We start from the raw sequence: 14,489 nt of genomic DNA on the forward strand, positions 1-14,489 counted from the left end.
AGCTTCTTGCTATAGTGTCTGCTCTAGATATGCTCGATTCTAGTTCATATATTCAGATGCTATTTACCTTCTCTCTATCAGATTGCATGACTTGTTATATCTCTGCTACAATAGTCATTTTTTATCTACTATTTCCGTTAATAAAATCATATGGTAAATTTCTCATATTTCCAACAATTCAAAAACCTAATCAAAGGCAATTTACCTCGAGTGTTTTTGCTGCTTCCATGAGACCTCCTATGTTTGAGGGTATCCACTATAAGAGATGGCGTGTGAGAGCAGTCTTATGGTTTCAAACCATGAGTTGCTATGACACCACTCTTGGCAAACCTGAAGGAGATTATGATGCTCAACAGGAACAAGCTTTTCAGAAAATGGATACTCTGTTTAAGGCTGCTCTCTTGAGTGTTCTTGGTGAGAACATAGTTGATGCTTATGCGTCAATTGACAATGGAAAAGATATATGAGATGCACTCGAGGCCAAGTTTGGGGTCTTGGATGCCGGCACTGAGCTGTACATCATGGAACAATTCTATGACTGCAGGATGACTGAAGAGCGCTCCGTGGTTGAGCAAGCTCACGAGATACAATCATTTGCTAGAGAACTTCAGCACTTCAATTGTATGCTACCAGACAAGTTTGTTGCCGGAGGCATCATCACTAAGCTTCCTCCTTTGTGGAGGAACTTTGCTACCTTACTGAAACACAAGAGACATGAGTTTTCCGTTCCGGATCTTATTGGTACTCTTGATGTGGAAGAAAAGGCGAGAGCAAAAGACACACGTGCTCGAGGTATTGAGGGAGGATCTAGTGCCAATCTGATACAGAAGAAAAATTTCCAGCCCCACAAGTTCAAGAACAAGGGCAAGTTTGATGGTAAATCAAAGTTTGATGGGAAGAACAAGGTTGTACAACACACCAACTTCAAGAAGAAGAATGATAAGAAGAAAGGTGTTTGTCATGTGTCCGAAGATCCTGACCATTGGGCTTCTAGTTTCCCTAATCGTTATGACAAGCATCATCTTGGGAAAGGCGGCAAGACTGCTAATGTTGTCATTGGTGACACTGACATGAAGGATGTTGGGTATGGTATATTTTTATTTCCCACTATTCTTTCAGTATGTCATTCTCCTGATTGGTTGATTGACATGGGTCCTAATATGAATTGCAGTGATATTTCCATGTTTTCGTCTTATTAGACCGCAGGGTCTTCAACCGCGCCGATGAGCAACGGTTCAAGTGCTTCTGTTCATGGTGTTAGCATGGTCGATCTGAAGTTTACTTTGAGGAAGATCATGCGGCTGAAGAACGTGCATTATGTCCCCTCCGTCAATAAAAATCTTGTTAGCAGATCTCTTCTGTGTAGAGATGGCTACAAGCTTGTCTTTGAGTTGAATAAATTTGTAATATCCAAGTATGGAACTTTTGCCAGTAAAGGCTATGAGTCAGGAGGCCTCTTTCGTTTATCCTTGTCAGATGTTTGCAATAAAGTTGTTAATCATGTTTGCAATAATAGTGAATCAAATGTGTGGCATTTACGTCTTTGGCATGTTAACTTTGGTTGCATGTCGCGACTAGCGAAGTTGAACTTAATCCCCAGTTTCACCATTGTCAAGGGATCTAAGTGTCAAGTGTGTGTGCAATCTAAGCAACCTCGTAAGTCTCATATGACTGCGGAAACAAGAAATCTTGCACCACTAGAGCTCATACATTTAGATCTTTGTGCAATGAATGGTGTGTTGACAAAAGGTGGAAAGAAGTACTTTATGATGTTGATGACCCACAAGTATAGGAGATCTATCGTAGTCCTTTCGATAAGTAAGAGTGTCGAACCCAACGAGGAGCAGAAGGAAATGATAAGCGGTTTCCACCAAGGTATTTTCTGCAAGTACTGAAATAAGTGGTAACAGATAGTTTTGTGATAGGATAATTTGTAACGAGCAATAAGTAACAAAAGTAAATAAAGTGCAGCAAGGTGGCCCAATACTTTTGTAGTAAAGGACAAGCCTAGACAAACTCTTATATGATGTAAAGCGCTCCCGAGGACACATGGGAATATCGTCAAGCTAGTTTTCATCACGTTCATATGATTCGCGTTCGGTACTTTGATAATTTGGTATGTGGGTGGACCGGTGCTTGGGTGCTGCCCTTACTTGGACAAGAATCCCACTTATGATTAACCTCTATTGCAAGCATCCGCAAATACAACAAAAGTATTAAGGTAAACCTACCATAGCATGAAACATATGGATCCAAATCAGCCCCTTACGAAGCAACGCATAAACTAGGGTTTAAGCTTCTGTCACTCTAGCAACCCATCATCTACTTATTACTTCCCAATGCCTTCCTCTAGGCCCAAATAATGGTAAAGTGTCATGTAGTCGACGTTCACATAACACCACTAGAGGGGAGACAACATACATCTCATCAAAATATCGAACGAATACCAAATTCACATGACTACTAATAGCAAGACTTCTCCCATGTCCTCAGGAACAAAAGTAACTACTCACAAAGCATAAACATGTTCATAATCAGAGGGGTATTAATATGCGTATAGGATCTGAACATATGATCTTCCACCAATTAAACCAACTAGCATCAACTACAAGGAGTAATTAACACTACTAGCAACCTACTAGCACCAATCCCGGACTTGGAGACAAGAATTGGATACAAGACATGAACTAGGGTTTTGAGATGAGATGGTGCTGATGAAGATGTTGATGGAGATTGCCCTCTCCCGATGAGAGGAGCGTTGGTGATGATGATGGCGATGATTTCCCCCTCCGGGAGGGAAGTTTCCCCGGCAGAACAGCTCCGCCAGAGCCCTAGATTGGTTCCGCCAAGGTTCCGCCTCGTGGCGGCGGAGTTTCGTCCGAGAAGATGGCTTCTTAATTTTTTTCCCATCGAAAGACTCCATATAGCAGAAGATGGCCACCAAAGGGCCACCAGGGGGCCCACGAGGTAGGGGCGCGCCCAGGGGGGTAGGGCGCGCCCCCCACCCTAGTGGGAAGTGTGTGGGCCCCTGGTGAGGTTCTTGTGCTCAGTATTTTTTATATATTTGGAAAACATCATCCGTGAAGTTTCAGGACTTTTGGAGCTGTGCAGAATAGGTCTCTAATATTTTCTCCTTTTCCAGCCCAGAATCCCAGCTGCCGGCATTCTCCCTCTTTATGTAAACCTTGTAAAATAAGAGAGAATAGGCATAAGTATTGTGACATAATGTGTAATAACAGCCCATAATGCAATAAATATTGATATAAAAGCATGATGCAAAATGGACGTATCAACTCCCCCAAGCTTAGACCTCGCTTGTCCTCAAGCGAAAAGCCGAAATCGAAAAATATGTCCACATGTTTAGAGATAGAGGTGTTGATAAAAATAAAATATGGACATGAGGGCATCATGATCATTCTTAGAACATCAACTTATATAATTCTTGTCATATAATCTCTTATGCTAGAGTAATAATTCAATCACAATATCAAGTACGAATCGTAAACTTCATTGAAAACTAACAAACTACAATCTCAGTCGTTGAAGCAACTGCAATTTATCATAACATAGGAAAGAGTCAATGTATAAAAGCTTTTCATCAAGTCCACATACTCAACTATCATATAAACTTTCACAATTGCTGACACTCACGCAATACTTATGGGTATGGAGTTTTAATCGGACACAGAGAAAGATAGGGGCTTACAGCTTTGCCTCCCAACGTTTTACCTCAAGAGTAATGTCAACAGTAATAGTTCATGAAAACTCACATCCAATTAGCCATATATACCAGGATCTTTCCAACATATTGTGCTTGCCAAAGGACAAAATGTAAAAAGGAAGGGTGAAGATCACCATGACTCTTATGCAATGTAGGAGATAAAAGTAAAAGATAGGCCCTTCGCAGAGGGAAGCAGAGGTTGTCATGCGCTTTTATGGTTGGATGCACAAAATCCAAATGCGAAAGAACGTCGCTTTATATTGCCACTTGTGATATGGACCTTTATTATGCAGTCTGTCGCTTTTATTACTTCCATATCACACGATCGTATAAAGCTTATTTCCTCCACACTAATCAATCATACATATTTAGAGAGCAATTTTTATTGCTTTGCACCAATGACAACTTACTTGAAGGATCTTACTCAATCCATAGGTAGATATGGTGTACTCTAATGGCAAGACTGGTTTAAGGGTATTTGGAAGCACAAGTAGTATCTCTACTTGGTGCAATGAATTTGGCTAGCATGAGGGGGAAAAGCAAGCTCATCATGTTGGAAGATCCAAGATAATATAATTCATCTCAAATGTAAAAAAACATAACCCATTATGTTGTCTTCCTTGTCCAATATCAACTCTTTAGCGTGTCATATTTTAATGAGTGCTCACAATCATAAAGGGTGTCCAAGATAGTATATTTATATGTGAAGACCTCTATTTCTTTATTACTTCCTATTAATTGCAACGATGACCAAAACTGTGTTTGTCAACCCTCAACAACTTTTATTCATCATACTCTTTCTATGTGAGCTCCTTACTCTCCATAAGACTCACATGATCCCTTTGTTTCTTTTTATTTCTTTCTCTTTTCTTTTATTCACTTAGGATCATGGCAAAATAATCAAGCCCTTGACTCAACACCAATCTTTATTATATAGCTCACGGACTCGATTACATAGAAGGATAATAAAGCAAAACTCACAACTAGATCATACTAAGAACTTTTATTCTACTAGATCAAGATATTACCAAAAGGATCGAACTAAGAAAAACGGTAAAGATAAAAGTGATGGTGATACGATACCAGGGCACTCCCCCAAGCTTGGCAGTTGCCAACTGGAGTGCCCATACCAGAAACTCAATTCTTCTTTGTTGGTGGAGACGGTGGTGATTTTGTTGATGGCGTAGGCTTGTCATCCTTCTTCCAAGGCATAGGCTCACCATCATAGAAAGATGACCGAGTCTCCGGGATCCTCAAATCTGCAGCCAAACTCATCCTTTTGAATCTATATTCATACTCACAGTTTTGGTTTTGTAGGTCATAGATTTGAGCTTGAAGGTGCTCAATTTTCTCGTGAAGCTTGAAGATGGTCTCCCCGATGTTGTCGGCATCCAGCTTGTGTTTGTTGGTGAATTCTGCAATCATCATGTGGTTGGAGTTGAGTCCACGCTCCACCATCCCTTGACACTTGAAAACTTGTTGCTCCATTGCTTCGAGCCTCGTCTCCATGCTTCCAGTCCCCTTCGGTCCCTTGGCATCACGGATGTGTAGTAACCCATCATGCATCTCAATGGTTTGAGGGTGTCGCTGCACCTCCGCAAGGTAAGGGTTGATGACCTTCTCAAAGAACATGTCCTTGGGAGCACTTGGAGACGCCATGATAATCTAGATCTGTCAGAAAAATAGCTCGAAACAAAGACAGGAGATTTTTGCTTGATATGGGAGTCAAAACCCCCGGGAGATTATATAATGATTTTTTACCGACCAAAATATGTGTTGTGTATGAAAACAGAGTCCGGAGAGCACACGAGGTGCCCACAAGGTAGGGGGCGCGCCCAGTAGGGTAGGGCGCGCCCTCCACCCTCGTGGAGGCCTCGTGTCCTTCTCGGACTGCTTCTTATTTTTCTATTTTTCTAAATATTCCAAGACGGATAAATATTGCCTTAAAAACTGTTTTGGAGTCGGTTTACTTACTGTACCACATACCTATTCCTTCTCGGAGTCTGAAACGTTTCGGAAAGTGTCCCTTATGTATTCCTCCGGGGTTATGGTTTCAATAACATTGGTTTCAACATTTATGGGATTACCTGAGATATAATGTTTGATTCTTTGACCGTTTACCACCTTCGGATTTGTTCCTTCGAAGTTGTTGATTTTTATGGCACCGGAACGGTAGACCTCCTCGATAACGTAAGGACCTTCCCATTTAGAGAGAAGTTTTCCTCCAAAAAATCTTAAGCGAGAGTTGTATAGCAATACATAATCACCTACATTGAACTCACGCTTTTGTATCCTTTTGTCATGCCATCTTTTAACTTTTTATTTAAACAACTTGGGATTTTCGTAGGCTTGGGTTCTCCATTCATCAAGTGAGCTAATATCAAATAACCTCTTCTCACCGGCAAGTTTAAAATCATAATTAAGTTCTTTAATATCCCAATAAGCCTTGTGTTCTAGTTCGAGAGGTAAGTGACATGCTTTTCCATAGACCATTTTATATGGAGACATGCCCATAGGATTTTTATATGCAGTTCTATAGGCCCATAATGCATCATCTAGTTTCTTGGACCAATTCTTTCTAGACCTATTAACAGTCTTTTGCAAAATTAATTTGAGTTCTCTACTACTCAATTCTACTTGACCACTAGACTGAGGATGATAAGGAGATGCAATTCTATGATTAACATCATATTTAGCAAGCATTTTACGGAAGGCACCATGAATAAAATGTGAACCACCATCAGTCATTAAATATCTAGGGACTCCAAACCTTGGAAAAATAACTTCTTTAAGCATTTTAATAGAAGTGTTATGATCAGCACTACTAGTTGGAATAGCTTCTACCCACTTAGTAACGTAATCAACAGCAACTAAAATATGTGTATATCCATTACAGGAAGGAAAAGGTCCCATATAGTCAAATCCCCAAACATCAAATGGTTCAATAACAAGTGAATAGTTCATAGGCATTTCTTGACGTCTGCTAATATTACCAATTCTTTGACATTCATCACAAGATAAGACAAACTTACGGGCATCCTTGAAGAGAGTAGGTCAATAAAAACCAGATTGCAGTACGTTATGTGCAGTTCTATCTCCAGCATGGTGTCCTCCATAAGCTTCGGAGTGACACTTGCGTATGATATGTTCCTGTTCATGCTCAGGTACGCAACGTCTAATAACACCATCTACTCCTTCTTTATAAAGATGTGGGTCATCCCAAAAGTAATGCCTCAAATCATAGAAGAACTTTTTCTTTTGCTGGTATGTGAAACTAGGTGGTATGAACTTAGCAACAATGTAATTAGCATAATCAGCATACCATGGAGCAGTATGAGAAGCATTTATGACATTTAATTGCTCATCAGGAAAGCTATCATCAATAGGTAGTGGGTCATCAAGCACATTTTCTAGCCAAGACAAGTTGTCTGCGACGGGGTTCTCGACTCCTTTTCTATCAACAATATGCAAATCAAATTCCTGTAGCAAGAGAACCCATCTAATAAGTCTAGGTTTAGCATCTTTCTTTTCCATAAGATATTTAATAGCAGCATGATCAGTGTGAATAGTTACTTTAGAATCAACAATATAAGGTCTAAACTTATTGCAAGCAAATACAACTGCTAAGAATTATTTTCAGTAGTAGCATAGTTTCTTTGAGCATTGTCTAGAGTTTTACTAGCATATTGAATAACATTTAGTTTCTTATCAACTCTTTGTCCTAGAACAGCACCTACATCATAATCACTAGCATCACACATAATTTCAAAGGGTAAACTCCAATCAGGTGGCTGAACAATAGGTGCAGAGATCAATGCTTTCTTAAGTATTTCAAATGCTTCTACACAATCATCATCAAAAACAAATGGTATATCTTTTTGTAATAAATTAGTCAGGGGCCGAGAGATTTTTGAGAAGTCCTTAATGAACCTCCTATAAAAACCGGCATGACCAAGGAAACTTCTTATACCTTTGATGTCCTTGGGACATGGCATCTTTTCAATAGCATCAACCTTGGCTTTATCAACTTCAATACCTCTTTCAGAAACTTTATGCCCCAAGACAATACCTTCATTAACCATAAAGTGGCACTTTCCCAATTCAAGACAAGATTAGTTTCTTCACATCTCTGCAAAACTCGATCAAGGTTGCTCAAGCAATCATCAAAAGAAGATCCATAGACAAAAAAGTCGTCCATGAAAACCTCACAAATCTTTTCACAAAAGTCAGAGAATATAGCCATCATGCATCTTTTAAAGGTAGCAGGTGCATTACATAAACCAAAAGGCATACGTCTATAAGCGAAAGTACCAAAAGGGCGGAGTGCTATGTCCGGATCACTAGCGAGAGTGATGATCCCGTTAGGCGCGGGCATCTTGAGCTTCATGTACCCGTAATGGGGTATTGCTTGGAAGATTGTAAACGCTTCTCGCCCTAGCAGAGCGTGATAACCGCTGCTGAACGGAGCCACATGGAACGTGACCTCTTTGGACCTGTAATTATCCGGTGTGCTGAACACCACATCTAGTGTGATTTTTCCTGTACAGCGCGCTTCCCGACTGGGGATTATTCCTCTAAAGGTTGTGCTGCTTCGCTCAATGCGGTTCCAGTCTATTTCCATTTTTTGAAGGGTTTCCTCATAAATGAGGTTCAATCCGCTACCGCCGTCCATGAGTACCTTGGTAAGACGAAAGTCGTCCACTATTGGACTAAGGACCAATGCGGGTGGTGCTCGGGCTGTTCGGAATTTAGGTTCATCACTGGCGTTAAAGGTAATAGCCGTGTCACTCCATGGGTTTATTGTTGCTACTTTGTAGACTTCGGCAAGGCTGCGGAGTGTCCTTTTTCGCATATTATTTGATGCGGAAGTCTCGAAGACTGTTAATACCGTATTGGTGTCTTTGGGGTGGCTTTCTGTGGCCTCCGGAATTAGGAGATCTTCGCCAATTTTGGCCACCTGCCAAAGTATCCAACATGCTCTAAGGCTGTGAGTTGGTGTGGCGTCCTCTGTACTGTGAATTTTACAGGGTCCATTAAGCCATCCTTCCAGTACGGTTCCATGCCCTGTAGAGGGTTTTTGCTTTTTGGTGTTTGACCCGGGTGTCTGGCGAGGATGCACCCTTTTGTTTCGGACTGGGTTTGTATTCAGGGCCGGATCGTCCCAAAATTTTATTTCGGTTTTCCAAGCGCTTTCCATCGCACAGTACTTTCGTACAATGGACGCCAAGTCAGTGAAGCGTGTAATATCACGACGACCTATGGCATTGAGGATTCCCTTGTCTGTGCAATTATTGCAGAAGATTGAGATTGCGTCTTCCTCGCGGCAGTCCCTTATCCTGTTCCTAACCAGGAGGAATCTAGCCCAGTAATGATGTACTGTTTCTTTGGGCTCTTGCCTGATTTGGGATAGATCGCTTATGTTCGGGTGGGTGGGTGGAATTAAATCCGAAGCCTCACCCAATCTAAGGCTCAGAGGCCGAGGAATTTCTGAACTCGAAAATTTGGATTCCTGGATGTTGTCCAATGAATCCAACCCGTCGTCTGACTCTAAGTTCAGGTCTTGAGTGATATCCTCCCCTCCGCGGGTATCCGGCTTGGAGGGATCGGGAATCCGGACGTAGCTAGTCCTTAAGATAGATGAAGGGTCGCCGCACTATCCCTCTACCACGGCAACGTGATGGGTGACTTGGGGAGATTTAATCTCTCTCAGATCGGGTTTAGGCCCAATCTGGTCGTAATCTGTAGCGACTCCCAGAGCGGCGATGCGATCCAAGAGCTCGTTTATGGAGGAGAGCTCCATTGGATCTAACTGCTCGGCGAGTTCCAAGCTGACATGAAGATTGTTTTCGATGGCTCGAGAGGTCATCATCGGCGCAGAAGCCGAACAGGCGGTCATAAGAAAACCACCTAGCCGGAGGGTTTGGCCGACAGCCAAAGCTCCCTTAGCAACGGTGCCGTCTTTAAAGACGGGGCGAGGCATCCTTCCTGATAGCGACGACACAGAGGAACTCTCAATGAAAGCACCAATGTCGGTGTCAAAACCGGCGGATCTCGGGTAGGGGGTCCCGAACTGTGCGTCTAGGCCGAATGGTAACAGGAGGCAAGGGACACGAAGTTATACCCAGGTTCAGGCCCTCTTGATGGAGATAAAACCCTACGTTCTGCTTGATTAATATTGATGATATGGGTAGTACAAGAGTAGATCTACCACGAGATCGGAGAGGCTAAACCTAGAAGCTAGCCTATGGTATGATTGTTGTTCTCTATGTTGTCATATGGACTAAAACCCTCCGGTTTATATAGACACCAGAGAGGGTTAGGGTTACACAAAGTCGGTTACAATGGTAGGAGATCTACATATCCGTATCGCCAAGCTTGCCTTCCACACCAAGGAAAGTCCCTTCCGGACACGGGACGAAGTCTTCAATCTTGTATCTTCATAGTCCAGGAGTCCGGCTGAAGGTATAGTCCGGCCATCCGGACACCCCCTAATCCAGGACTCCCTCAACAGTTATACCTCCTTTCTTAGGAACACAATGAACAGGACTTACCCATCTACTATCAACTATGGGATAGATTATACCTACTTCCAGAAGTTTTAATATTTCCGTTCTTACCACTTCTTTCATCTTCGGATTTAACCGGCGATGGTGATCAACAACGGGTTTAGCATCAGGTTCCATATTAATTTTGTGCCGACATAGAGTGGGACTAATGCCCTTTAAATCATCAACAGTATATCCAATAGCAGCTCAGTGCTTCCTTAGAACTTTCAATAATCTTTCTTCTTCATGTTCTGAAAGGTTGGCACTAATAATAACAGCATATATCTTCTTTTCATCAAGATAAGCATATTTCAAAGTGTCTGGCGATTGTTTTAATTCAAACGCAGGATCACCTTTAGGTGGAGGAGGACCTCCCAGAGTTTCAATAGGCAAATTGTGTTTAAGCAAAGGACGTTGTTCAAAGAAATTTTTATCTATTTCATGTCTTTCATGCATATGAAAATCATTCACATGGTCTAGCAAATATTGTTCTAAAGGATCAGTAGGTGGTACAACAATAGAAGCAAGACCAATTAATTCATCCTTACTAGGCAATTCTCTTTCATGAAGATTTCTACTAAACTTGGAAAAATTAAACTCATGAGACTCATCACCAAAGCTAACACCAACAATTTGTTTCTTACAGTCTATCTTAGCATTACTATATTCAAGAAAGGTCTACCAAAAATGATGGGACAAAAGTCATCTTGCAGGGAACCAAGAACAAGAAAATCAGTAGGTTATTTTATTTTCCCACACAAGACTTCAACATCTCTAACTATCCCAAATGGTGATATGGTGTCTCTGTTAGCTAGTTTAATAGTAACATCTATGTCTCCTAACTCTGTTGGTGCTACGTCTTTCATAATTTCTTGATATAAGGTGTAAGGAATAGCACTCACACTAGCACCCATGTCACATAAACCATGATAATAGTGATCTCCTATTTTAACTGAGATGACAGGCATGCCAACAACGGGTCTATGTTTATCTTTCTTATCAGGTTTGGCAATTATAGCAGCTTCTTCACAGAAGTAAATAACGTGCACATCCATATCTTCTTCCAAGAGATCTTTAACCATAGCAATACTAGGTTCAACTTTAATTTGTTCATCAAGTTTAGGTGTTCTAATGTAGCTTTCGTTAACCATAGTTGAAACTTTAGCATGTTCCTTTATCCTAACACGGAAAGGTGGTTTCTCAATATAGGCAGAAGGAACAACTGGATCAACATTATAAAGTATAGTTTCTTTAACTAGTACCGGTTCTTTGATTTATTCTTTAATAGGTGGGTGATATTTAAACCACTTCTCCTTAGGGGGTTCAACATGAGTAGCAAAATATTCACAAAAGGAGGCTACTATTTCAGAGTCAAGTCCATATTTAGTGCTAAACTTTTGAAAAGCATCAGTATCCATAAAAGATTTAACACAGTCATACTTAAGTTTAATACCTGACTCTTTACCTTTGTCGAGTTCCCAATCTTCAGAGTTGCATTTAATTCTTTCCAAAAGATCCCACCGGAATTCAATAGTCTTCTTCATAAAGGAACGAGCACAATAAGTATCAAGCATGGTTTGATCATTACGAGAAAGACGAGCATAAAAATTCTGGATAATAATTTCTCTTGAGAGCTCATGATTGGGGCATGAATATAACATTGACTTAAGCCTCCCCCAAGCTAGAGCGATACTTTCTCCTTCACGAGACCAAAAATTATATATATAATTCTGATCACGATGAACTAGATGCATAGGATAAAAAATTTGGTGGAACTCCAATTTCAAACGATTCCAATTCCATGATCCAATATCATTGCATAGCCTATACCGTGCCAATGCTTTTCCCTTTCAAAGATAAAGGGAAAAGCTTCTTCATAACTTTATCTCCGGGTAAAACTGCAAGCTTAAACAATCCGCAAATTGGTTCCACATATATCAAGTGCATATTAGGATGTTCGGTTCCATCTTCTGCATAAGGATTAGCTAGCAGTTGTTCTATCATACCTGAAGGAATTTCACCATCAATATTTTCAGTAGGTGCAGTAGGTTGAGGTGTAGCTAATTATGGTTCCGGACAAGGTGAAGATACCCCGAACAAACCCCTCAAAGGATTGTTTTCCATAGTAACAAGTAACAATAAATTTCAGCACACTATATAAATGTTTCCTTACCAAAGGCACTTCAGTCCCCAGCAATGGCGCCAGAAATAGCCTTGATGACCCACAAGTATAGCGTATCAATTGTAGCTCTTTTTGATAAGTAAGAGTGTCGAACCCAACGAGGAGCAGAAGGAAATGACAAGTAGTTTCAGTAAGGTAGTGTCTGCAAGTGCTGAAATTGTAAGTAGCAAAGTAGTTTGATAGCAAGATAATTTGTAACGAGAAAGTAACAATAGTAGTAACAAAAGTGCAGCAAGGTAGCCCAATCCTTTTGTGGCAAAGGACAGGCCAAAACTGTCTCTTATGATAAGCAAAGCATTCTTGAGGGTGCACGGGAATTTCATCTAGTCACTTTCATCATGTTGGTTCGATTCGTGTTCGCTACTTTGACAATTTGATATGTGGGTGGACCGGTGCTTAGGTGTTGTTCTTACTTGAACAAACCTCCTACTTATGATTAACCCTCCTGCAAGCATCCACAACTATGAGAAAAGTATTAAGAATAAATTCTAACCATAGCATTAAACTTTTAGATCCAATCGGTCACTTACGGAATAGCGCATAAACTAGGGTTTAAGCTTCTGTCACTCTCACAACCCATCATCTAATTGCTACTCCACAATGCATTCCCTTAGGCCCAAATATGGTGAAGTGTCATGTAGTCAACATTCACATGACACCACTAAGGGAATCACAACATACATACTATCAAAATATCGAACACATATCAAATTCACATGATTACTTGCAACATGATTTCTCCCGTGACCTCAAGAACAATGGTAACTGCTCACAAATGATAAACATGCTCATGATCAGAGGGGTATTAAATAGCATATTGGATTTGAACATATAATCTTCCACCAAATAAAACATAGTAATCAACTACAAGATGTAATCAACACTACTAGTCACCCACAAGTACCAATCTATAGTTCCGGTAACAAGATTGAACACAAGAGATGAACTAGGGTTTGAGAAGAGATGGTGTTGTTGAATATGTTGATGGAGATTGCCCTCCACAAGATGGTAGACTGGTTGGTGATGATGACGACGATGATTTCCCCCTCATATTCATCTATTCAACCAACAGAAAGAACTTCAAAGAGTGCCCAAAAGTTTCTACCGGAGAGTCAAGACGAAAACGTGTGCCAACCCCTATGCATAAGTTCACAAGGTCACACAAGTCACAAGTTGAACACCAAAACATATATCAAGTGGATCACGTGAATATCCCATTGTCACCACAGATAAGCACATGCAAGACATACATCAAGTGTTCTCAAATCCTTAAAGACACAATCCGATAAGATAACTTCAAAGGGAAAAATCAATTCATCACAAGGAGATAGAGGGGGAGAAACATAATAAGATCCAACTATAATAGCAAAGCTCGCGGTACATCAAGATCGTGCCATATCAAGAACACGAGAGAGAGAGAGAGATCAAACACATAGCTACTGGTACATACCCTCATCCCCGAGGGTGAACTACTCCCTCCTCATCATGGAGAGTGCCGGGATGATGAAGATGGCCACCGGTGATGGATCCCCCCTCCGGGAGGGTGCCAGAACAGGTTCCCGATTAGTTTTTGGTGGCTAGAGAGGCTTGTGGCGGCGGAACTCCCGATCTAGGTTATTTTCTGGAGGTTTCAGTATTTATAGGAATTTTTGGCGTCGGTCTCACATTAGGGGGGGTCTCCGAGTCGTCCACGAGATACGGGGACGCGCCCATGGGGTAGGGCGCGCCCTCCACCCTCATGGATGGCTCGGGACTCTTCTGGCCCAACTCTTTTACTCCGGGGGCTTCTTTTGGTCCATAAAAAATCATCAAAAATTGGCATGTCAATTGGACTCCGTTTGGTATTCCTTTTCTATAGAACTCAAAAACAAGGAAAAACAGAAACTGGCACTGGGCTCTAGGTTAATAGGTTAGTCCCAAAAATCATATAAAATAGCATATAAATGCATATAAAACATCCAAGATTGATAATATAATAGCATGGAACAATCAAAAATTATAGATACGATGGAGACGTATCATAGGTTTAGGGGTAGATAAT

General features: G+C 41.1%; 1 protein-coding gene across 1 annotated transcript in view; it reads left to right on the forward strand.

Moving 5' to 3' along the window:
- The first annotated feature begins 518 nt into the window (after window positions 1–518).
- LOC147964732 (uncharacterized) overlaps window positions 519–14,489 on the forward strand; it is a 47,074-nt gene continuing 33,103 nt past the window's right edge. The window contains exons 1-2 of the mRNA XM_087530134.1: window positions 519–1,089; window positions 1,200–1,239. Coding sequence (XP_087386260.1) covers window positions 522–1,089; window positions 1,200–1,239 — 608 coding nt within the window. The 5' untranslated portion in view covers window positions 519–521. The remainder of the gene's footprint in view (window positions 1,090–1,199; window positions 1,240–14,489) is intronic.

Source organism: Triticum urartu, chromosome 6A (assembly GCF_056163025.1).
Source record: "Triticum urartu cultivar PI428250 chromosome 6A, HENAU_Tu73, whole genome shotgun sequence".
Classification (NCBI taxonomy): domain Eukaryota; kingdom Viridiplantae; phylum Streptophyta; class Magnoliopsida; order Poales; family Poaceae; genus Triticum; species Triticum urartu.